General features: G+C 33.8%; 1 protein-coding gene across 2 annotated transcripts in view; it reads left to right on the top strand.

The window, feature by feature from the left end:
- Positions 1 to 23,531, top strand: part of ANTXR2 (anthrax toxin receptor 2) — a 163,367-nt gene extending 139,836 nt beyond the window's left edge. For both annotated transcript variants that reach the window (XM_011966229.1, XM_011966228.1), the window contains exon 17: positions 20,286 to 23,531. In XM_011966229.1, the coding sequence (XP_011821619.1) occupies positions 20,286 to 20,324 (39 nt within the window). In that variant the 3' untranslated portion in view covers positions 20,325 to 23,531. The remainder of the gene's footprint in view (positions 1 to 20,285) is intronic.
- Positions 23,532 to 27,153: the final 3,622 nt, after the last annotated feature.

Raw genomic sequence — 27,153 nt, 5'->3', positions numbered from 1 at the left:
AGCAAAACACATCAACATATCCATCACCTTCCATAGTTACTGTGCACACGTGAGTGCATGTGTGTTTGTGGTAGGAGCTCCTAAAATCTACTCTCTTTGCTAATTTCCAGTATATAATACAGTATTTTAACTCTTTTTTGTTGTTTAGATATGTGAAATAAATAGTACAGTATTTTTTTCTATATCTGTTTTTGTTCGCTTACCACAGTATCCTTCAGATTCATCTGTTGTCGTAAATGGCAGTACCTCCTTTTTTTTTAAGGCTGAATTATATATATATATATACACACACACACAGGAATAATAATACATAGAAATATATATTCCTATATATTTATATGCCACAATTTCTTTATCCATTTATCTGCTGATGGATACTTATGTTTTTTCCATATGTTGGCTACTGTGAATAAGACTGTAATCAACATCAGAATGATGATACCTGTACAGTTACTGTGCATACCCAGCTCAGGCATTTTTGCTTGGCATAGGAATACAAAGATAAAAGACTTAGATAATAAGTTATAGTAACTTCACAGCAGATTTCCTACGTAAGAAATGTAGTTGGACTTCTTATTGTATTTAAAAATACCTACAGATGTGATATGTTCAACTGTTTCCACATTTGATGAAATAGTTTTCTTAAAATAATAGTTACTTTAATATGCAAGTCTTTACAAATCTTTATAAATTTTCATTTTTCTTTCTAAGCTTAAAATCAGATTTCTTTACTTGCTTTGATATGGCAATCATCTTCCTCCTCATTCCACCCATGTAAGCTAACACAACCTGCTAGATGGAAACTTTGACCTGTGGTTTGGGAAATGGTAGGATTAGAGCTAGAGCCTTCTGACATCAACTTAGGCACATTCTTGTCTCATTGATAGCATGGTATAACAAACTTTTTTATAGAAATGGTTGGGATTGCTACGTTTCGGTAAATTGAATATCATGGTTAACTAAATTCCTTCAAAAACATACACAAGAACATATCAACCAAAATAGGGTTTTAATTCTTAAAGATATTGGATACATATTCTTATTTAAAAGTATTTATGATTTATTGAACATAAACTAATCACTTAATTAATTCAGCAGAAATTTAATAATCTAGAAAGTTTGCCATAGCCATTATTTTGAATATCAATTTTGATGTACAATTATCCCAAGGTTAAGAGCATAGGACATTGAAGTCATTGTTTAAGGGTACTCTGATTGATGGTAGATATTTTCTCAGTCCACTTTCTTAGATACAGTTTGTCTTTTTCTCATAAATGTGAAAAGCAACCAAAGAAAAATGCGTTAAAAATTCTTCATGTCTGAAGAACAGCTGAATGACATTAAAATTTTATTTGTCAGACTTCAGTTGCTTAAAACTTACCTTGTTCATAGACACCACCTCTGTGGTAATGCAATTAAGTAGATAGATGAACGTTGTTACACTGATAGTACTCAGTGGTTACTGCTAATTAATTTATTCACTGACTGATTTGTAAAGGTGTTATTTTTAATGTCACTCAATAAGATGTGACCCCAGTCATACAAAGAGAATGACTCTCTTGATATAACCTTTTAAAAACTGGAAATAAATTTTGTAGAACCTGAACAATGACAAACCAACTGTGGAAAATGTAGGTCCTGAAAATTAGTATTATTACAACAAAGAGATTGTTTTTGTTAATTTTGAGTCTCAATAACCTGCCCGATTGAAGGTTACTATAAAGTAATACATGTACATGGTGTTAGCATTTGAACCAGGGTTTGTGCCTGGAATTCAAATTTGCTTTCTCTTATTTCCATATGCTCTGTTTTAAACATATGTTAAATTGTATATTTAAAAATAGAAGTACCCAAGAAACCCACATAAATTTTTTTTATTATTAAAGGCTTTAATGCCATCGTCATTCCAAAAAAAAAAAAAAAAAAAAAAAAACCGAAAGAGTGACTCTAATTTAAGTCTGTAAAACAGACTTCTAATAGCACCAAATAGAATGAACAGCTGGCTTGCTTTTTGCAAGGTGCATTGATGTTGTCAGAAGAAACTAAATAAAAATGCTGATACAGTTGTCCAGGTTTGGGGTTTGCCAGCACAAGAATATTTTATTCATTCAGCCTTCTCTAAGTTCAAAAGATTGGTGTTGACTTTGATGAAAAAATGCAATGATATGTATTTAGAATGACCGATCTTTCACGTTTACATCTAAAAAATGTGCTGCTGTGGTTGGATTTTTCTCAGGGATGCCATTCAAACAAAATGTTACATTGTCATCTCATATAGCTTTTCTATCTGTAATGATAGGATGTTAGGTGAGAGTATGACAGTTCAGCACAATTTTTATTATGGTATTGTACTGATACATGAATACTAGGAGCTTTTTTGTTTGTTTCAGTCACCAAAGATGTATTTTCAAGTGAAAAGATTTTGAAATAGAATTTTAGTTGTTTCACTTAAAAACTATAGCAGAGGCTAAATTTAAAGGAAGTAAGCTTTGTGAACACTAGATTTTTTGTAGTTGCAGTTTTCTACACTTTCATGTTCCTAATGCTAAAGAATCTCTGTGTTCTAGTCCTGTCATGGAGTTAATAATTTTTCTAATAATCTCTTGCCAAAAGAAGAACAACTCTGATAATGCATTAGAGATTAAGAACTTTTTCATGAACTTCAAAAGTGCTATAGTAATTGAAATTGATTTATCAAGTTATGTTTCATTTCTATTTATTTATTTATTTTAGACGCAGGGTTTTGCTCTATCACCCAGGCTGTAGTACAGTGGTGTGATCATAGCTCACTGCAGCCTCAGACTTCTGGTTTCAAGCAGTCCTCCTGCCTAGGCCTCCCAAAATTCTGGAATTACAGGCTTGAGTCACTTTGCACCTGGCCTTTTTCATTATTTTAAAGAATGTTCTTAACCCTTTAAAAATTCCAAATCTTTACTTGTTGATGAAGTACCCAGTACTTAAACTTTTACACTCGTCAGCAAATGCTATCAATTTTGAGAGCATTTAAAAAATATGTATTTGGGCATGGACATAGAAATGGAAGTAACAGACACTGAGGACTCCAAAAGAAGAGAGGGAGAGAGGAGGGAAAAGGTTGGAAAACTGCCTGTTGAGTACTATGTTCACTATTTTGGTGATCGGTTCACTAGAAGCCCAAACACCAGCATTATGCAAAACGCCCATATATCAAACCTGCACGTGTACTCCCCAAATCTACAATTAAAACAATATATGCATGTGTTTTTGGAAATCTTCATGAATTGTGTTTTCTTTTCCAAATTTAATAATGTTAATAATCCATAAATTCAGGAGGATTCCTCCCTGATGCATGACTTGGTGTCTGGAGTTGTATCAACACAGATAGAGACAGCGCATGTGCTCTGCCACTTGTGTGAAGAAAAACCATGCTGCTTCTTCAAATATTTATTTATTTGACAGGGAATAACAGAGGCATAAAGGAAAATAAATACCTATGAAATCAGTTAACTGTGCACTGATTTAAAGACTTTCACTACTTCATGATACGTGTACATGTGGTAATGACCACTTTTGCTTGTCAAAGTGTGTGTTCTATTTCGATCTAAGACTCACAATGGCCTTAGAATATATATTTCATCCCCATCTTTTCTGTCTCTTGGTAGCTTCAGCATGAAACAGACCCCACTTCCTACCATCTGCTTTCTCCTTGGAACTGATGCCAAGGTCAGCCCCTCTCTGATGCCTACTTGTTTCCTGGTTTAGAACACTTGCATCCTGCAGTTCAGCCACTTCCCTATTAATTACTGGGCCACACATACAGGAAGCAGGACATCTAGGCCTACTTGAATGCTCACGTGACTACATAAGCCGGGAAGACTTTTGCCTGTGGAATGTTTACCACTATCGTTTTGTTACACGTCAGTTAGCAAAAACTGAAATATCATTTTATAGTTTCATGTTTGTATTTCTAGACAAGTCGACCATTGTATTTTGTTTTATGGCTTGCTAGTCATTGTATTATTGCACTGAAACTTTCAATATTCATACAGATGCAATATCAGTTATATGCTTTAGATAGCTATTGACTACCTACATTACATTTAATATTTCAAGCCCAGTAGTGATCATTCAGCTAATATTTTTAAGCACTCATCCTATAGGATGAGCACTGTTTTAAGCACTTGTAAAATGATAGTGAAAAAGAAACAGGGAGCTTACAATCTGGGAAAAGAAGATGGATGTTAAACAAATTAGATTTGTTTGTTAAAAAAAATGAGAAGTCTTATTAACACTGAATCAACTTTGCTGTTATCCAAAGTCTAATTATATTATTTGATTTATCTAAGATAATAGGTTAATTATATTCTTTTTGTTTTAGAAAGCCATTTTGGCTTATAATATAATTTTTTGCAGCTAACCTTATATTTGTATCTCTGTCTCTGTATGTCTGTGTTATCTATGTATCTGCACAAGCTCTAGACCCAATATTTGACTCGTAGGTAGACCTAAATTTCAGTTTCATGTTCTTGGATTTATGTTGAGTTATTACCTGTATATGTCTTCAGCATTCTTTAGTTCACTGGATCAAGAAGCAAACTGTTCTTTGCACATAAAGGTAACTTAATACATACTAGTTTTTAGTCAATTAGTATTTTGAAACACTATCATAATTATGTCTCTACTTATTTGAATGTATCTGTATGCTTGTATGTGCTAAATGATTAAACTTTGGAAGCTTACATTTTTCATTTCAATGGGATTAAGTATATCTCTAGAGATGGTTTAATATTTCCATAATTATTTTAAGACTTACTCATGTTAGTTGATATAAGTTGTTTAGACTAGGAATGCCTGTATTCATTAAGGACAAAATTGATGTGTGTTTAGTTTCTTTACAAACTGTGAGCAAGGAATCACCATTAAATGCCATTGTATATTCATTGATCAGTGAAATGACATCTGGGTCACAGTGGCATCTATGTTTACAATATAAATCCCTATGGATATGAATGAAAGGCTTGTTTAGACTTGCATCTGCACATAAAAGCAGGGATTTCATTCTGTTATCAGCCTAATTTTAGTGTATACAATTTCACGTTTCCTAGAAGTTTTGCTCTGCATGGTGTAAGTTTAGCAAGAAATGTCATTTGTCTGCTGCTCTAGCAGTTTAGAATGTGAAAGTATAGTGTGCAGAGTTTTAATCCATATTACTTTTATGTTATTAAAACATATACATCATTTTATGTCATACATCTGTAATAAATTACATCTTATTATTAGATGTAATAAATGACCTAGGTGGTTGTTTAAAATTGTTTTTCTGAAATATAATAAAAATACCTAAGGCATAAATCAATTATCCAAAAATTGAGTATATATACACACCTCTTCAATTAGAAATAAAAATGTGGAATGTGTTCACTAAACACTTGCTGTGGTGAAAAAAAAAACAAAACAAAACACAGCATCACAGTAAATAGGTTTTCAGTTAAAGATTTAGGCAGATTTTTAATAAAAATTTTTATTTGTAAGCTTTCAGAAAGTAATCCATAATTGCCCTTCAAAATAAAGCTTTAAAAACTATACATTTCTACAAAGTCTTTTCCATAAAGTATCAGTTCAGAAACTTAAAGTGAAGTTTTTAAATATTTGTGCTAAATCAGTTAGTCTCAAATTGTATAGGAATTTAGCTGTTTGGCAAAATGACCCAAAGAGCTATGGACATTTTTAAGTAGAGACAGCTAAGGAAAATCTATATGAATCCAGTAGAGGCTTTTAGTTATCAAAATTTTTACTAGGACAATATACATTGTTTTAGAGCCCTAGAAGTGAGGATTTAATTCTTAGAAATGTAAGTAAGGTAGGAATAAATCATTGCATCACTAGAGCCATATACATTAGGAAAATCTCAATAAATGTTTTTCAGTGGTGATATATAAACATTCAGAATTTCTCTTTAAATGTGCCAAGAGCAACTTGGTAATGCAAGTGGATTATCTTAATGCCTAATTTTCTAAGAAGAAATACATGAGTTGCACGTAAACTTTTTGCTGTGTGGTATTAACAAGTGAGGTTTAAAATTTTGAGTCTAGAAATACTCTAGCAAAAAATTACTATTTTCATACTAACATTCTTCCACTCTAAGCAAACTAATTTATTCTATTTCCCACCTGATAGTGATGTAATATGCCTTTCATTTGGATTTTTTTCTAAATGCGTGATTCAAATACAGATTTTGTTTGCAATTAGCCATTATTTGACATAAAGATTGTAGTTTGGATTCTTTAGTCTGATATTGTCTGATGGGTGTTTTTTGCTTGTTTTGTGCTTTGTACATGTGAATCTTAAGAATTTGAAACATAAGTCACTTATCTTACCTCCATCTGCAGTAAAAGAGATGAGAATGGATCTAGATGTTAATTTTGTATAATTAGTAATGTGTTTTAGATAAAGAAGATTTATAAGTGACTGCTACCTGACTTTGTATAGTAAGATTTCTGCCTTCTGTTTGACCTCATCTTCTACTTTCTCCATTGCTGTCTGTGTTGCTGCCACGTTATCTGTTTGCCTTTTCCACAGATATAACAAAGACATTTTTCCCCACAGCCTTTGCACTTGATGGTTTCTCTACCACCTATATACTTTTTATAAAATTGCATCTTCTCCAGCACTCATCCCCAACACATGTATACACTGATATTCTGTACCCTTTGATTCAGATTTGCCTTTTAATTTTAGCATAGATTATTCATAGGTGGTGCTATGTACTTTATATTGCATCACATAAGATGTTACATGTTTAATGATACCAAGATTGATCAGAGGAGGCAGGTAGTAAAAGCCTGATCCATCATATTGATTGCTACATATTTTTGACATGAAGCCATTAGTCTTTGATTAATTTCTTTCATTTTGGCATAATATGTCCCAGACGCATCTTTTACATTTTCTCTTCCAAAACTGGAATCAATGATTCAACTCCAAGGAGTCCTAGATTTGTTTTTAGTAGATAATGGTGTTTAGAGAAAACATTTTGAGTACTAGGGGTGCTCATTTTTACTGTCATTGCTTTTAGGCCTTTTCAGCAGGCAGAACTAGGAAATACAGTAGTTTTGGAAAAAAAATAATGAGTTAATAGTGTATTTACAATTGCAGCTTAGCATTAAAGGATTTTACTGAATGTTTTTGAATTTATACTTTGAATTTATACATCTGTTTTCTCCAACATGAAAAATCTTAGTCTTAACAATATTAATGTAATTACTTATCTGCCCTATCATTTATATATATTATATGTATTAGGATTCTCTAGAGGGACAGAACTAATAGGATAGATGTATATATAAAAGGGAGTTTATTAAGGAGTATTGACTCACATGAGCACAAGGTAAGGTTCCACAGTAGGCCATCTGCAAACTGAGGAGCAAAGAAGCCAGCCCAAGTCCCAAAACCTCAAAAGTGGAGAAGCTGACAGTGCAGCCTTTAGTTTGTGGTCAAAGGTTCAAGAGTCCAAAAGCTGAAGAACTTGGAGTCTGATGTTCAAGGGCAGGAAGCATCCAGCATGGGAGAAAGATGTAGGCCAGAAGACTAAGCCAGTCTAGTCTTTCCATGTCCTTCTGCCTGCTTTTACTCTGACCACGCTGGCAGCTGATTAGATGGTGCCAACCCAGATTGAGGGTAGGTCTGCCTTTCCAAGTCCACTGACTCAAATGTTAATCTCCTTTGGCAACACCTTTGAAGACACACCCAGCAACAATACTTTGCATCCTTCAAGCCAATTAAGTTGACACTCAGTATTAACCATCATACCATATAACTATGAATTCATAATAAATATCAGTAAAATTGAGACTGGTGAATTAAGTGAAACATTTATTTGCTTCTCTATTTATCCTTAGTTCATATTCTAATGTTGCTATACAGGTAAAATACTGCATTAAGTCACTTGAAATATTTATTTTCTGTATGTGGTCTTGTGTCCAGTTTATTTGTTCCAGTTCTTAAGTTTATTGTATTTGATTTCTATTTGCCATATCCATTCTTTTTTCTTCTGTTCCTCCTTTTCATCTTTTAGATTAACATTAATTGTTTTTCTTCTATGTTCTATCTCCTGTTATCTCTATAGCCATTTCTCTGTCTTGTTTTTCATTGATTGCTCTGGAAATAACAATATGCTTTAATTTTCAGTATAACATCAAATAATATTAAAGTAGTTAAAGAACAATATGCAAACATTGCAGTGGTATAATTTCCATTTTTTTCTTTCTGTTCCTTATGCTCTTGTCATGTATTCTACTGATACATATGTTATGAATTCATTATGTTATTATTTCTTCCTTTAAGTAATAGTGTCATAAAAATTTATTTTCTTTATTTATGTTATTTGTGTATTTCGTCACATATTTACTGTTCTGTTTCTCTATTTCTTCCTGCAAACCTGAGCTTCCATCCCCATAGTGTCTTTTTTCTTCAGTCTCAAGAACTTTTTGCACTTGTTAAAAGCTATTGTGGATAAATGCTCTCAGATTTTGTTTGTCTGAGAATGTCTTTATTTTGCCCACATTTTTAAAGGGTATTATCTCTGAATGTAGACATCTTAATTGACATTTTTCCCCATTTACTATTTTAGAGAGTTCCATAGCCTCTTGCCCTCCATTGTTTCTAATAAAAAGTCAAATGTCATGCTTATCACCATTCTCTATATCTTATTGTGGGGAAGGGGAAGGGGAAAAAGTTATGCTTTCATGATATTCTTGGTTTTCAGAAGTTTAACTCTGTATTCCCTGCGTTTCTATGTGTTTATCCTTCTCAGGGTTAACTGAGTTTCTTTGATCTGTAAGTTTGTGTCTTCCATCAATTCTAGGAAGTTCTGAGCATTTATTTTTTAAGTTGATTTTTAGCCCCATTTTTTGTCCTCGCCTTATGGGACACATCACTTATATGACAAACCATTGGATATTGTCCCATAGGGCTCAGATTCTCCTTAGTTATTTTTTTCTTTATTTTTTAATTTGAACATTATCTATTCTCCTACCTTCAAATTCAGTGAGTGTTTCTTCTGCTGTGTCCATTCTACTTTAACACCAAATACATTCTGTATTTCTGATATAGTGTATTTTCTCTTTAGTTTTGGTATCCTATTATTACAGTTTCTTATTTATAGTTTCCATTTCTTCTGATGTTCCCAATATCTTTATGCATGTTATCTACCTTTTTTGTCAGATGTTTTAATATTTTTATCATAGCTATTTCAAGTCCATGTCTATTAACTGCAACATCTAAACCATCTGTAGATTTGCCTATATTATCTGTGTTTTCATTGATTATGGGTCATACTTTTATGCTTCTTTGTGTGTACCGCAATTTGTAATTTTATGCTAGATATTGGGAATTAAAAAAGAGACCCATCTAGGTAACATTTACCCTTAGAAAAGTACATACCACCTCCTTTGTCATGTTGCTAATCTGTAGTTAAGTTTTACTCTTACTTATTTTTAGTTCACTAGTAGCTTTCATGAATTTGAGGATAGGATTAAGGATTTCCCTTCAGTAGAGAGTGATCTCATTCTCTCTCTCTCTCTCTCTTTCTCTCTCTTTCCATTATAGTTCATCTACAAGCTTCTAAAGTTGCAGTGGAGGTCTCTTTTCTCTCTAACTGCCACAATTCCCTTACCTGGCCAAACTTTCTGTAGCTTGGAAGACTCATTTTCAAACTGATTTTTCTGCCTGCAGACTTGGACTGGCCAGCGACTTGCAATCTGAGAGGGCCCCATCAGTTTCAGTGGGATATTTCTCAGTTTTGCTTCCAGGTTTCAGCAGGCTGCTACCTTGTGTTTGGGGAAGGCTCTGGGTCCCTCGGGGCTATATATTTTTTCTTTCCTCTTGCCATGTTCCAAACCTTCAGTGGGCTGCTTCTATTCCCTTGGGGAAGGCTCCATGTGCCTTTGGAGAAGGAAATATTTCTCTACCTTCTTGTCTTTCTCCCAGCCTTCAGTTGACTACTTTTTTGCTCTCAAGGAAAGTCTCAGATACTGTGATAGGACCTCTCCACACCAGCTTTCCTGCCATATTCTGTGCTTTTGGCAGGCCTCTGCCTTGCACTTAGTGAAGGTTATTTTAATTTGCTGGAATTTCTTTTTATTGTTTAACTGTTTTTCAAAAGTCAAACATTTACATGTTTGTATTTAATAGCATATAACAAGATATATTGAAATTTATCTCATTTACATTCTTATTCAGTCTACTCTGTACCTCCCACCTGTTGCTAACCAATTTTATTTTCAAATGAATTATTTTTTCTTTCTCTTTAAAAATTAAGCATATATTAATGCCAGTGTATTTTTCTTTTTTGTCATATAAAAGATGCTATAGTGCGTATACTATATGCTCCTTCATTTTAACCCGCTTCAGAAATCCTGTCCATCACTCCATGATGGTATATAGAAATTTTCCTCATTCTTTCTAACAGATATATATTATTTATAGCGTTCCATTTTCTATCTATATCTTAGTTTATTCAACTTGTCTCTTACTGATGGACATTTGGATCATTTTCAATCTTTTGTTAACACCAGTAATGCTACAATATGCATATATTGCTTTCTGTTTTTTATTGCTTTAAGATTATATTATGAATAATTTTTTTACTATTGATTTAAGATCTATGAAATGATCTGTATTCTAATTGAGATTAGAAAGCAGAAAATAATTTCTGCATGATCTATTATGTGCCTCACAAAATAAATGTTAAGCAACTAAAAAGGTATACAGAATTCTGTCCTGATTATGTCTATATCTCTTTATTAATACTTTTGGGGCATCTACCTCCCATTTTGACTTACTAGGAAGCACAAAAGAAGGTATTTCTGGCCGGGCGTGGTGGCTCACATCTGTAATCCCAGCACTTTGGGAGGCCAAGGCGGGTGGATCACAAGGTCAAGAGATCGAGACCATGGTGAAACCCTGTCTCTACTAAAAATACAAAAAATTAGCCGGGTGTGGTGGCGGGCACCTGTAGTCCCAGCTACTGGGCAGGCTGAGGCAAAAGAATGGCGTGAACCCTGGAGGGAGAGCTTGCAGTGAGCTGAGATCGCTCCACTGCACTCCAGCCTGGGCGACAGAGGAGACTCCATCACAAAAAAAAAAAAAAAAGAAAAGAAAAGAAGGTATTTCCAACAAAGATTTTTATAGATATCTATATCTACATCTAGATATGTATCTTACTTGCAATTAATAATTTGGAAGCATCTATTTCATCTTATGAGGTGTGGTTTAGGTGTATCATTAACTGCCAACTGTATGCCTGAATTTCAACAAATATTTAAAAACATAGATATTTGCAAAATAAATATTGACCATATGTATAGAGTCACTAAAATTTTGCAGGTGCCATGACAGATTAAAGAGACTGAACAAAAAACATTTAAAGGTAAATTTTTCAGCCAAACTCAGAACTTCTCTTCATGACATCTACTGAATATCCATATGGTGCGTGGTCTTTACTGTAAAATTGGACATTTATAGGTTGAGCTTCCATTAGAAAAGAGTATGTGGAATTTATATTTCAGCTCAAAATTTTGCAGTTTTATTTAGAGCAAAGGATAGCACAGATTCTTTATATATATATATATATAGAGAGAGAGAGAGAGAGAGAGAGAAAGAGAGAGAGAGAGAGACAGAGACAGAGAGAAAGATGTGATACTATATGCCTTTTCTTCAGTCCTGTATCTCCATTTGCTACAGAAAATCTCTGCTCAAAATGCCTATTGTGTTCTCAAGTCTCTCCTTATATCAGCGATTTCCTGGACCTCTTGAGTTGTCTCTGTGTCTATGTGTATGGGTGCTTTGTATACAATTTTAAATTTGAAACACTCTTTACTGTCGTACGGAACATGAAGGTTTAGTAAGCTTTTTTTAGAAGTGATGTATAAATAAATCAACTATCTGTGTTTGAAAAGTCTAAACTAAAGTGCAGTTGTTTGCTTCAGCTTGTCAATGGATATTTATGAGGTGAGCATAATACTATAACAGTTATAGCAGTGAAATACATCCTGTGCAGATAGCTAGTAAAGGAGCTCACAAGCGTTAATGCCAGTGGAATTTTAATGCTCAAGAGATGGGAGACATGGCACTTGCTCTGGTTAATGCTGCTATTACCAGCTATGGTGAAAATGAGACAGTGAAGTCAGTTTTAAATATTGCGGTGGAGTTGGGGTCTCTATACCTAGGCAACAGCAAATATGTCAGTTCCTACTTTTGTCACATTTTCACTTCTTGGTTTATTTAACTGCAGAGTAGTAATGCAATATCAGACATTTTTCTTCAGGGCATCTCCTTTCCTTTCTTTCTTACTATGAGGCTCATGAGAAGGTTTTGCCAGCAATGATTTCTGGGAAAATGTCAATAAGCTTCTCACTCTAAGATATACTAATCATTGCCTGAAAATTATTTGAGTGAAGTTAAAGGTTCTGATTGTGAGTTTAGCCTTTATTATGATCAGACTTTTGTTTGTGTCATATCCTTGGTATATTCTGTTTCTTCTTATACAGAAGAAAAATTTGTAATAGAATAAAGCTTCCACACAGAACTGTAGTCTTTGTGATGAATTGAAACTGTTAATACATTCCAATTTGTAAAGAATTATATTGTGCTTACTTTGGCCTAGCAGGCAAAGAAAATGAAGTTTTCAGTCTTCAGACAGATGTATTATCATAGAAGAACCTTGGGATTATGTGAAGGATAGTACGGTTTCACCATGCTTGCTTATATAAACTTCAAGTTCATATTAATTTTTCAACTTAGTTCAGGTTAAGTTCAAATTAGTGATAATTTGGCATCATCTATCCACAGAGTACCTCATTAAACCCTAAGAGAATAAGAAAAAGCAACATAGAAAGCATATGGTCTTTTTGCATAAGGTACAGGTTTAGGCAGTTCTTTATTGGAGGATTGTAGAGGTTAAGAGGGGTTCAGATATTCTCCAGGACTGAGAAGGTTAAGAATCAAGAAAGAAACCTTTATTAGTTGGCATTTGCTTGTACCTAGTCTACTTCTAAAGAAGTATTGAGAAAAAAAATACAGTCAAACCTCAGAAGAATAAAAATAGGCAAATAATAATAAGCCAAAGTCAAGATATAGTTATAACAGAAAATGTACACTAAGGCTAGCAATTGCTTTTAGGACATCTTATAAATCTGAGCTTCCTAAAAGCCAAGACATAAAGAGAAAGAGGTTAAGTTGTATAGTTGCCATTATATATTAAAAGGGAAACGTATGAGCTTACCAGAATTGACAAACTTTTTCCTGGCTCTAAACACCAAGGAGAATTATTCCCTTAATATCAGTATCCTTAATAGCAATTTTCCAAAATAATAATTCTCTTCATATGACCAGAATTCATAGGGCTCTTCATATAACCAAAGAGAGAGAATGCTGTATTATTTATGTAGATCTATGAGAGGATCTAAAGAAAAGAAATCAAGTCTATATATACAGATAGTTTACTAGTGATCTGACTTGACACAGGTGTGAAAATATCTGGACTATTAGTTATCAAACTACATTTTTAGCACAGACAAAATCTTATACTGAATTGCAATTTTAAAAGATAGATGAGAGTGGAGCATTAGATTTGAGAGGCTTGCAATTGTGCCTGCTTGTTCCCTTCTCATGCACTGCCCCAGCCACAGTGACCTCTGAGGCACCTTGCAGAAAAGCCACAGGACTTCATGGATTACACAATGAAAAAACTATTGACCTAGAGAAATAAATGGCTAGCATTCCACTTAGAGTCAACTGAGAGTAGTTTTGCCAACTGATAGGGAGAGAAAGGATTCTAACATTATTACAGATAAATACCTGAGGTATAAATATTCTATAATATTAATTGCATAGAGAAATTATATGCCCTAGATATTGGGTATGTGGTTAAAAGTTTGATGTGGTGTGAAAATTAAAGAGCCTCTCTTATATTTATTTCAATGTAATGAACTCCAGCATGCACAGGGCATAAGGTAGGTTGTACCTGTGTGCTGACATGCACTTATACACATATACACAAAAACATTTTTAACAATTAGATAGCCAGTTGTGACCTTGCCAAATGCTTTAACAGGCGTTTTATTGAAACTCTTATAATTTTGTATGATAAGAAGAAAATGCTGACGGTAGATTATAAGATTTATTAATAAATCTTCTACCATATAAATGTGCTCTGAAGTCGAACTGCATTACAGTGGGTACACCAGGATAGTAACTGTAAAATACAACTCAAAGATGAGTAAAAGAATTAACTTATGGGCACATACAGTGCTGAAAAGCTTTGGCATAGCTGGAAGTTGGTGGTGATTCCAAAGAGTGAGTAGTTAGTAAGTTCTTGGGCTGAGTTTTAAAGACATAAATATAGATGTTGAAAAATGATTGCATGTTTGCTGAATGAATTCACTCTTTGCAAACTAATGTTACGTTTTAAGTTAGCAAATATTTGAATATGCAGAAAAGATAAAACATAGAATGCAAGAAGCCATATGCTGTCCCATTACCTGTAGCATGCTGGTGTATTGTCTATTAAAGTCTCTGCATAATTACAATCATATCATATTTTTAGTTACCATTTTTTTCATCTTTAGAAAGTTTCCTTATTTTAATGGCTACATAATAGAGTAAAATAAATGAATCTGAATTCATTCATCTAGTCCCTGATTGTTGGGCAGAAATAAATACAAATTGAGTATATTTTTGACTATATAAAAATCCTATAGTAAATATTTGAAATCTCAGTCTACCTATTTTATTAGGTTAGATTCCTAAAGTGAAATTACTGAATCAAAGAATGTAAGTTTTTAAAGACCATTTTTTCTATACTATGCTTATCATATAGTTTTTGACAATTTTAATTTCCACTAGCAATGCACAAGAGTTCTTTTCTCGCCACAGTAACTCACTAATTATGTAATGTTTTCAATATAAGTTTGCATAAAACAGTATTCTTTAGAAGGGAGGCAGTTTTGTTTCTTTAAAGTCATAATTTATATTAGGCAAATAAAATGTTGCCATAAAAAGATCATAATTTAATGATTCAATTATTAATATATAAATGCACTTCTTATAGGCTATACAAATTTTAAGTTGGTAAACATACCCAGAGTAATCTTATTTAGATTAATTTGCCTAATTCTGTAATATATAAAGGTCAACTACAACATATCTGAATAACTATGATTCCTAAATTAATGTATTTTAAATGTATTTCACTATAGCATAAAGTCAGTGATAAAATTATCTTTATTCTGCCGAACCTTAATTTGTATAAATATTTAATAAATTCTACTTCTAAATTTTTATGTCATGCAAAATTAATAAATTTAACAATGATTGTATTGAATCCAGAGTATTATATTCCCAAACCAAAATAAGATAATATATTTATAGTTCATTTTAAACTAATGCAAATACTAATTTAATTCAATTTTATTTTGACTAAATGTTGTTATTGTTAAAGTTTATGATTCAGTGATTTATAAGGCATGATATCAAATTCAAGTTGGTTGTATTGATTCCCTAATTGAGTAAGTAGTGTGGGTGCTACCTAAAGCATTACAATAATAGTATATTTAGATTTTACTCATGATTTACATGCATGATTAGGGCATGATTTTAAATCAAGAAAATTGTTTAGAAAGAATATTTAATTAAATCTTCAGAAAATAGAGAAAATTAATATTTTCTTCATAATAATAACATATATTGCATGTTATATTATTCTCTAAACACTTATGCCACCTGAGTTCCAGTTTATCGAATTACTTTGTGAAATACAGGCATAGGCGGGGCGCGTGGCTCAAGCCTGTAATCCCAGCACTTTGGGAGGCCGAGACGGGCGGATCACGAGGTCAGGAGATCGAGACCATCTTGGCTAACACGGTGAAACCCCGTCTCTACTAAAAAATACAAAAAACTAGCCGGGCGAGGTGAAGGGCGCCTGTAGTCCCAGCTACTCGGGAGGCTGAGGCAGGAGAATGGCGTGAACCCGGGAGGCGGAGCTTGCAGTGAGCTGAGATCCGGCCACTGCACTCCAGCCTGGGCGACAGAGCGAGACTCCGTCTCAAAAAAATAAAAAAAGAAATACAGGCATAATATTATACATTCATTCACTTTAACTCTTGCTCATGGAAATCGTATGTTCCTCTATTTTGGCATATTAAAACGTTAGGATGGTTTATTTTAGAGGGTATGTAATCCTGTCACCTGATACTAGTATTAGCCTCTATATAGAGAATAAAGTATTAAAATTATAATAAATATAGGTCTATATGTATTCTATATATTTAGCTTAAATTTAATAGTTTCTTATTACACCATTTAGTTAACTTGTTATTTTTAGCACTTGTATTAGTTGTTATAAAAGTGAAATAGTCTCAGAAAAAAGAAACATTAGGGACTTTCCGTTCTGTACAGTTCTTTGATGAGTTGCGTGTTCAAGCTATTTTATATGGCTTTGTTTGCTACCTTGATAACATACCTTTATTGTGTAGACATTATAAGCATGAGGATATGACAGACTTGTAAGCCTTGTCATATTCCATTTCCTGCAAATAAAAATTGCTCTGCAGTGTTCTGGCATTGACTTCTTGCTGTAATATAAATGGCAGCCCAACATCCATGACCTTAAACATAATTAGCGTTATCACTAATGTGTGCTTTGTAAGCTAGTATTGGGGATAGTTGAAGGACAATGCTATCTAATCATGGTCACTTACAACTGGGATGCGTTGCCTTGTTTTTAGAATTTTCCAGTAAGCAGATGGCAGCAGCCAATATGAAATAATTGCCTGGAAGTAAGATTCCTGATGGAATAATGAATAAAATATTTCCCTCTAGCCAAAAGTTTCCATTTTTCTTGATTCTTCTTTCTTACCTTTTCCTCTTTTGTGCTACTCTCATGTATTTTCTCCATATTTTCTTCTCTCCTTTTCCACTATTTTTCTCCTTGGTAATCCTCTTTCTCTCCCTCAGATTCATACTTACTCTATCTTCTCATTTTTGAGATCTGGCTCCACCACCAGTGGAGGTCTATGTGATCGTGAACTCATTCATTCTTCATCCATCCATTCACTTGTTTCTAAGTACGAAATTATTGAGTCTGCTCTATATTAGACCTATGCAATGACATCATAGAGGGAATATGGATAATAACAATATGTTTTTTGTTTGTTTTTTCTTTTTTTCTTTTTTTCTTTTTTCTTTTTTTTTTTTTTTTTTGAGACAGAGTCTCACTCCATCACTAGGCTGGAGTGCAGTGGTGCGATCTCGGTTCACTGCTACCTCCGCCTCCCGAGTTCAAGCGATTCTCCTGCCTCAGCCTCTGGAGCAGCTGGGACTACAGGCGGGCACTACCACACCCAGCTAATTTTTGTTTTTTAGTAGAGATGGGGTTTCACCATGTTGTCCAGGATGGTCTCGATCTCTTGACCTTGTGATCCGCCCACCTTGGCCTCCCAGTGTTGGGATTACAGGCGTGAGCCACCACACCCAGCCGACAATGTGGGTTTTTACTGAGAGTTTGCTGTATGTCAGGCACTATTTTCAGTGCTTCATACAGCTTAACAAATTTAGTCTTTACAACAGCCTTAAGAATAGGCCCATTTTTTAATCTTCATTTTACTGATAAAGGAACTGAGGTACACAGTAGTTAAATAAGTCACCCATGGTCACACAGGTAAGAAGTGGCAGAGGCTGGAAGATATACTCCATCTTTAGATTGCTGAGATTTAACCACTGTTACCTTTCCTTTTAGATATTTGAGCACACTATTATGGCATGATGTAGTACAGCTACAGTGGAGATGCAGCGGGATCTTTGGGATAAGGAGCCCCATAACTGGGAAAACTGGGAAATGCTTAACAGTGACTCTTGAACAGATTTCCCGAAGTCATCTCCTTTTAAATTTTTGAAAAATGAAATCACACCCAGACATTATCAACTATTGATAAAAGTAAAAAGCACTGAGTCCATGATCAGAAGAGGGGAAGAGCATTTGCTTGTTTTTGTTAACGGGTGTGTGTTAAAACATATAGGTGTATATTGAATTTGATAGGTTTTTCTTTATGTTTTTGGTGCTTAAATCTAGAGACATTTGGCAGCTGATAATTGATACTTAATACCAAGCTTTGGAAGAGTTGTAATAAGGACCTCAGAGTCAAAATCAACAGAGTTTTCTTCCTTCAAGTTTCCATATCTTTAATTAAACCACATCAAATGAAATAAATAATTTAGTTCTGGAACAATTTAGGTATTAAAGTGAATTTAAGAATTTGAGTAGATTGTGAATCTCACTTGTTAAACTATCCAATTGCTTCAAGTAAATTAATAATCTACTAACCATTACTAGTCATTACACACTAAAGTTAATATGGCATATGGAAAAGAAGTGGTCACAGAAGAATCCTTGTATCTATATTAATTTAATAAGTGATAAAACACAAGTGAAAATAGAGATTGATAATCAATTATTTTCAAAATTGTACAGAAGAGAGAAAACTATTACTTTTTGATCTACAAATACACAAGAAAAATATGTCATTAATTTTTATCTTTGCTGTCATAATATCATTCCTCATATATTTGTTCAATTCTGGAAAATTGCCAGAAGATAATATTTTAAATGTTCATCACTGTTGAATTGCATAGTTCAAATCTATTTCTCATTGAATATATATACTACCGTGTTTTAGAAGCACTGCTTTTTTTTTTTTTTTTGGCTCAATTATTTGTGTATGATGTCATTTTCCTACCTGTTCCTCTTGAAAAAGTATTTCTAACCATGAAACCTGATGTGTGTGAAAATAACACTTTTATTGTTTTATTGTGTTTGGCAACATACATAGCTCCCTTAGCTAATCTAGAGAACAGCACCTCTTCACTTAATATGCACTCTAAAAATGTTGTTTGAAAGTTCTAGGTAACACAAAAATACAGTCTGAGTACATGACCTATGACCTGTATCAGTAAGGAATTTTTACCTCATTTTAATCTGATCCTCTATCTGCTTTTTTCCTACTTCCTTTTGCACTGATGTGATTTGTAGACATTAACGCAGAGTAAGTAATAAAAATTGGCAATTGTAGTAATAATGTTGCCTCCAAAAGTATTTAAAAGACAGATAATGTGATGAATGTTTGTCTTTTAGAAAAAACGAATGGAAATTCCTAGTTCTGTTTTGTTTTTGTGCTTTTCTATTTCTTCATTAATTTCTGAAATTTTCAAATTTATTAAGCAGTCATTTTTGAGAGTAAAATGGACAAAAATTCTGCTTTTACATTCCAACCATTCTTTTTCAACAATGTTTTGTTGCTTTTGAATTTTAGCATGTTTTGGATATTAAAAACAAACTTACATTTAGAGGGAAATAAAGACACACTCTAAAATCTAAAACGCTTTGAGAGCAGCTATTGTAAGAAATACAAAAATCTCAATAGGGTGATAATCCTGACCCTAATGTAGAAAGCACTATGCTAGCTTTTGGCTGGTTGAGGAATCTGGGAATGATTTAGTTGGTACAGTGGATCAGTAGTATCATACCAAAGAGATAAAAGGAAAGTATCTTTTATCACTCATTGGGAACTTTGTTTTCAAATATTTCCTGGATTATTTGCAATACACATGGAACAGTGTGTGCACACAACTTTCATAGAAGTGTTAAGAAATTAGAATGGCAAATCCTCTTTGGAAATGTGTAAGTGCAAATAGTCACCATTTGAAATGAACACATGATGGTGGTGTGCAGTGGTGAGAAATGGTCAGTAACAATAGACATGATTTTGCAAAAACCCTTCATGAAATGGAATTACAAAGAGATGACAATCCCTTTTTTGGGATTCCTCATCCTCAGTCTCTTACTGCTTACTAAATGTGATCTTCATATATGCATTTTAGGAGCACCAGCTTGCATAAGAGAATATTTTCATTTTAATTCATTACATAAAGAAGTATATCGGGTTGTGTCTTTGATATTTTTATGGCCTTGATAGTAATGCTGTATTTTAGATAATAGTAACAAAATCGTATTTCCATAATTGTTTTTCCATATTAATTATACCATACCATCTCATAGGTGAACTTACTGTGGAAAAGATCTGAATGAACCATCATGCTTTAAACCAAGAAAAAAAAATTATGACTTCATGTCTCATGTTAACATTACTTTCCTTGGGTAATCGTTTATTATATCATGGTAGGAAAACTAGATGTTCTCATGCTTTTTAAATAATGGCTTCAATATTTCAATATGGACTTATTTCTTTCCTCAGGGCCGGTGCATAAACTTCTCCCGAGTTCCATCTCAGTAAAACGGAAGCAGGAAGACCAAGACGGTACGAAGATGGCACATTTTCACATAGCTGATTTTCAACCAAATGGAAAAAATCAAGTGCATTTCAGAAGCTTTTGGAAGAGCAGCTTAATTCCTCTCAGTCAGGAAATGTTTTCTCTGCCTTCTGCTTTGCTTGCACCAAACATTTCCAAACATTTGTTCTGCCATCTACATGGGAGGTGATGAAACTCAGTGGTAACTCATGATTTATGACATTGAAAATAAAGAGGAACGCTGACCTGCAGACTATGGTTTGTACAAGAAAGTTTGTTTGAATGTGTAGAAGAGGAAAAAGCAACAACAGCAACAACATGAAGATGATACCAAAACAACTGGCCATGATGGAAGATAGTTTTTTTTTTACATGGAAACATGGCACTTGTGTTTTTATGTGGCAAGATCTTTATCCATAGGCAGAGTATACAATTTCCCACCAGGCTAAGTAAATAAAGAAGTCCATTGCCTTATAGCTATGTCAGATCACAGAATCCTTCCAAGTCCCCTATCACAGTGTGCCTTACGGGAAGTTTCTGACTGGAAAATCTTGTCATTCTAACACTGAAAAGTGCACACGCATGACAAAATGTAGACAAGATGCCTCAAGGTATTGGTAGCAAGCAAGATTTTGCCCTTTAGTTTTCGAAGACACCTTTCTTTCATTATGCACTCGGGACAAGAAAATTAATAGAGCGTTATTCCACAGAAAGACAGCCTCTAGCCAGAGATCTTGAGTGGAGTGCAAGGGCCTTGTGCTTTGCAAACTTGTCCCTATAACTGGTAGATTCCTCTTTTTCCTATGTTTAGGATTTAGTAGTGCATAAAGCATGAATAGCTATAAACATACCTAGAAGTTCGTTTTGCTTTTAATTTAAAGGAAGCAGTCACCACAAAGCTTCCGCTCAGGGTTTTTTCTTTCGTCAAGTCTCCAAGGGCTCTTCAGCGTCACAAGCCAGCAACTCTCTTTGCATGAAAATTTCAAAGTTTAATTAATATAATTAAAAGCAACAGCAAGCAGCAGCCTGTGAAGATTTTGCTCATCTTTTTTATGCCTTTTGACATTGAATGACCTATTACTGTATGCGCATTACTTGGATTTTGAGGGGCACTCTACCTTGGTTATGATTCAGTAGAGGAAAAAGACCTCCTTTCTTCAATTTACAAATTAAATCTTCAGGAGGATCGCCATCACAAAACATTGACGATGTATGTATTATAATTTTTTAGAAAAACCACCATTGTGTCACGTCGACGATGCCAAATTACGTTAGCGTGAGCAGAAACACTGTGGGGGAGGAAAGCAGCAGCTGAAGAAAAAAGCTCAAATGATCTAGTCACTTTCGATACTGTACTTCAGATGCGAAATGGATATTCGACTGGAAACCTGACAAAGTGCGCCTGCTTTGATGTGAACTGGTATAGACAATGACCAGTGGCTGGGTCAGTGGGATGTCTCTCTGCGAGCACAAAGGCTTATCAAATGACACTAAAAATAAGTTCAACAACCATCACATTGGAAGGGAGAAGGCGAACATTTCATGTTTGGCGGGCATGCGAGTGCACAAGATGGAAAGAGCGATTGGAGCATCCTGGTATAATTACCCCCATTGTGCTCTTAATGGAAATTTCAAAGGATGGGAGTATTCTGTTGGTTGGTGTCCAGGTTTGTGGCACTGTTCCAAGAGGCCTTACACACACACACAAATATATAATTTTCTATACATATATATCCTCTAGCTTGAAACTTTTGCTCAAGTTTATTTATGTCACTGGCTGGCTGGATCCAAAGTCATGTGTCCACACATTCATAAATAAAAATTTTACCTATGCCTGTGCTACCATTTCTTTAAGCCTACATAAAGCTAATGCCTTCTTGGGTTGAATATGCAGTTGTTCTGCTTAGTTTCAGGGTTGGAATTCTATTCAGTTCCAAAATGTCCCTCATGTTCACAGATGATACTATTGGCAGTAGCTGCATATGCAAGTATAACTTGGAAGCCTGATATAGTATACCCAACCCTTTCTGCAATGAGTTATTATATCCCTTTGTTCTGCATTTGCATCTGGAACAAGACTTAATGCAGCTTCCTTAAATGGGCACTTCATTTCTGATGAGTGCTCACCAATTGCTATTTTAATATCATTGAGAATACTACAGAAGCTAAAGCTATCTTTCTTTGGTAACTACTTTAAATTTCTCTAGAATTATGTAGCATACTTACATGTTGCTGCATGAACAATGTAAATTAACCTCTGCCTTTAAATGGAAAAATAACTTTCTATAGATTATTATACAGCTACTATCAAGAGCTCTTAATGAAGAGGAAGTGGCAATGGTCTATATGTAGACTGAAAAAATACCATTAATAAAGTTCAAAGACTGATGGAATTTCATTGCCCTTAAAGATATGAACCAGATCTATTTTATACTTTTCTCCAATTATACTAACTAGCAATTGAAAACAATTTGTTTTAAAGAGTGTTATTTTCTTACCAAAAGACCAGATCAAAAATCCCTATACTTTTCAACCGAAAAAGATTAAAATAAAGCCGTTTCTATAAATTTAATGACATTTTATATTTTATATAGAGAAATAGCTTCTGTTTGATTTTCTGGACATCATGTCAGTCAAGATCTACTTTCTGTGTAAAAATGAATAAGTCTTGCACATAAACCATTCGTGTTGCATAAGGTTGCAAAAACAATTAAGTGGGAAATGACTCCTAACTTATGTGTCTACTCTGCCTAGAAAGAAAGTTTTGAAGGCATCTATATATATTTCATAACAATGTCTGTTCTTTATGGATTTGATCCATAAATATTTATCTATCTGAAAACTTTGATACTTGGAATGTTTTCCTTAGAGCATTTGGTGCTCCAAGAAAAAACATTTGGTGCTAAGAGTTGCAGCACTGATGCCTTTCCCCAAGTTAATTCTATTTTAAAAATTTATATTTCCTTCCCAATGAGATGCAGAGTAAAATTTGAGACCCTCCATTGACTAGGGAGCAGCATCTGTCATCTATGGTTAATTACTATTTTGACAAAAATATAGAAGATTTAAACCCCCATGTATTTCAGATTGTTAGAGAAAGAAGAAGGTTGCTTATATTTCCCTTGAACTTTATTCTAACCATTTAAATAATAAATTATTCAATATTTGTTATAATAAATCCTTACTAGATATAAGATTTGGGTGTTTCTGTGAACTTAACTTTATTATCTAAGTATCACTAACCATTGTTTACTGCTTAGAGGCAGATACATTTATTTATTTTTAAATTGAAACAAATTCTATATTGTGGATAATTAGGTGTTTAAAACATTTTGATAGACCAGCTTATGTATGTTATTTTTGAAATTTAAGAAGGCAGAATGTAATCAGGTCACATTTACAAGTATAAGGAATTATAACTTCCTACTCCATGCATATATTGTATGTTGGTTAGCTTTTACTAGCATTTTCTATAGCATCACATTACTTTAGAAAGTTTTTGAGAGTTTCATTATTACTAGAAAAGTTTGGTGGGTATATGTACACAGGAAAGAAATATATGCATCATTTCAATATGAAAGGAAATACATAATCTAGAAACAGAATAACTCTTGATACATCTGTTACATAGTTAAGGAAAGAAACAGGCAGGTGAGGCTGGAGAACCGTTGTCTATTTGTAGGAAATAAAGTCAGTGCGGGCACACATTCTAGTTTCAGAGTTAAATTAATATTGTGCTTAGTGAATTTCTATGACATATTCATGAGAACACTTTAGTGTATTTCCACTCCTACTAGAATCTAATTCAGTTGATTGGATAAAAGAAAGACTTATTTTATTTTATTTTTTTGAAAATCCATAATGTAGGAGGTCCTGTGCTGGTTTTTTAGTGTATTTTATTTTTGTGCTCTCCTGCCAAAAGAAAAGGCTGATAAGTAAGTACACAGTACAACATGTAAATTTATATAAAAATATGCTTGTTTAGATTGCTCTACAATAACTATATTAAGGTAAATTTGTGTGTGTGTGTGTGTGTGTGTGACACAGAGAGAGAAAGATAAACAGAAGGAGAGTTGAAACTCAATGTGTTTTCAAAAAGAGCCTTAGCTTAGGGATCAGGTGACAGAGAGTTCCTAGACCATAGACCCAGCCATCAACTAGCTTGCTGATGTCGAACAGATCAACTCTCAACCATAGACTGAAGACGGAATGAAGATATCAAAAGTTCCTTTCAGCACTGACTAGATTTTTTATTTTATTTTATTTTATTTTATTTTATTTTATTTTATTTTATTTTATTTCGAAACAGTCTCGCTCTGTCGCCCAGGCAGGCTGGAGTTCAGTGGTGTGGTCTGAGCTGACTGTAACCTCCTCTTCCTGGGTTCAAGTGATTCTCATCCCTCAGCCTCCTGAGTAGCTGGAGTTATAGGCACACAACACCACACCCAGCTAACTTTGCATTTTTAGTAGAAATGCGGTTTCACTATGTTGCTCAGGCTAGTCTCAAACCCCTGGCTTCAAGTGGTCCTCCTGCCTCAGCCTCCCAAGTGCTGTGATTACAGGCATGAGCACCAGGGCTCTGACTACATTTCTATTAATAAGGTTAGGTTGGAGGTTTTAGTATTTATGTATCTCATATTTATATCAATATGACTGACTTCTTTATACATAGTGTGTGGTAATATTAGCTCTGTAAACTGTCAGTTGGGAAAAAAAAACCCTTGAACTATAGTGTATGTTGATAATTAGTCATAATAATATCTTAGTTAATTTCTTACAACTAAAATTTGTCAAAGAAGCAACTTAAAGCTTATATCTGATGAAATCTTTAAAAAGATGGGTAAAACATTGGGAAATGTATCCATGTACTTCACTCTGGTTTCATAAGTTTAGCAAGAGAAGCACAGAAATTGTTATGAGGTATTTATGCTACCAGTTTTAATAATTGGGTTACTTTCTATACTGCAGAAAGAAAAATTACTAAACTCCTCTCTTTTTAGTCAAAATTGGAAAAAAAAAAAAAAGTCTTAATTGACAGTTACTATGCCTATGCTGCCCATAGCAAGTATTCAGTGGAAAATACTGAGTAATTTGAACACAGCTTAGAATCCATAGTATGTTACAATTGCTCGCCTTTCACAAAGTTTGCGTTGTCTTAATGTAGAAAGATACTGTGATCTAAGAATTCAAAAATTTAAAGAGTGGACCCTAAATAGGGTTTCCTAACTGCCATGAAGTTATTTGTATCTTAGATGAATTATATTTACAACATTGTAAATGTCAGTGGGTGGTCCAAAATAAATTGTTAAAGTTATTAAAATGTACATTTAAGTAAGTTTCAGTTTGACTAGAAATAATTGGCAAGAAGGCAAGAACTAATCTTCTAGAGCAGTGGTTCCATCCCCCAGGTCATGGACTGGTACTGGTCCATGGCCTGTTAGGAACCAGGCCACACAGCAGGAGATGAGTGGGAAGCAAGTGAAACTTCATGTGTATTTACAGCCACTCCCCATGGCTCACATTACCACCTGAGCTGTGTTCCCTGTGAGATCAGCAGCAACATTAGATTCTCAAGGAGCGCAGACCCTATTGGAACTGTGTGTGTGAGGGATCTAGGTTGCCCATTTCTTATGAGAATCTAATGCCTGATGATCTGTTGTTGTCTCCCACCACCCCCAGATGGGACCATCTAGTTGGAGGAAAACAAGCTCAGGCTCCCACTGATTCTACATTATAGTGAGTTGTATAATTATTTCATTATCCATTATGATGTAATAATAATAGAAATAAAGTGCACAATAAATATAATCCACTTGAATTATCCTGAAACCATACCCACCCCCCACCCCTGTCCATGAAAAAATTATCTTCCATGAAACTGGCCTCTGGTACCAAAAATATTGGGTACGGTTGTTCTAGGGTGTAGACTATGAAAAAGATATGCATTGTCTCCATGAACTAAAAGACAAGGTGATTTTAAACAATTTAGATGCCAAACAAAGAAACTGAAAGCTTCCAAAGTCATAAATGATAGAGAAAGGAAATTGTTACATCATGTGCCAAATTAGAAGCAAATCTAAACTTCTTAGCATGCTTATGTACTCCACCATCTGATTTGTATAAGTAATTGGGGAAAGAAAAACTCACAATATAAAACAAGATTGACTAGTTCTAGCAGATGACACCTGTAAATAGAATTTTTACTAGTTGAAATTCTGATGTGAAATGAAGCCATTATTATTATCACAATAAAGTGTTCTTTTTAGTTCTTTTTTTAATATCCTCTAGTTCTGAAAGTCTCTCTTAATTAAACAGCAATGACAGACCTGCAGCTTCTGTAAATACTTTGTTTGTGTGAGGCTGTCACATGGAAAGAAAGATTATATTTTAAACAATATGTTCAAGTGTAAAAATTCTTCAACAAATTCTTAATGTTTTAAAAAATGGGGAAAAATTGTAGTAGTTTTAACATCTTGGAATTCTTCATAATAAGCTAGATATCTCAGAAAGTTTGAAAGGATTTTAAATAATTGTTTCAAAGAATATCAAAGACTAAATTATGACCTGGAATATTCAGTGTACTTTTTGTCATTTTGAGAGGTAGTGACATGATTACAATAACACAATGCTAAATAAAAAAGAAAATTACAATGACATTATTGGTTGCTCAGCATCTCTGTATTACTGTCAACATTGAAAAAGCTCTGAGGTGGTGAATTTATAGGTAAATCAATGATTTTTTTAAAATTCTAATTCAAAACGATAGAGAAAAGTCAATCTACAATTTATTTAAAAACTATAACATTTATTGAG

This window comes from Mandrillus leucophaeus, unplaced genomic scaffold, assembly GCF_000951045.1.
Source record: "Mandrillus leucophaeus isolate KB7577 unplaced genomic scaffold, Mleu.le_1.0 Scaffold75, whole genome shotgun sequence".
NCBI classification, from domain to species: domain Eukaryota; kingdom Metazoa; phylum Chordata; class Mammalia; order Primates; family Cercopithecidae; genus Mandrillus; species Mandrillus leucophaeus.
This window is presented reverse-complemented; position numbering and strand designations above follow the sequence as displayed.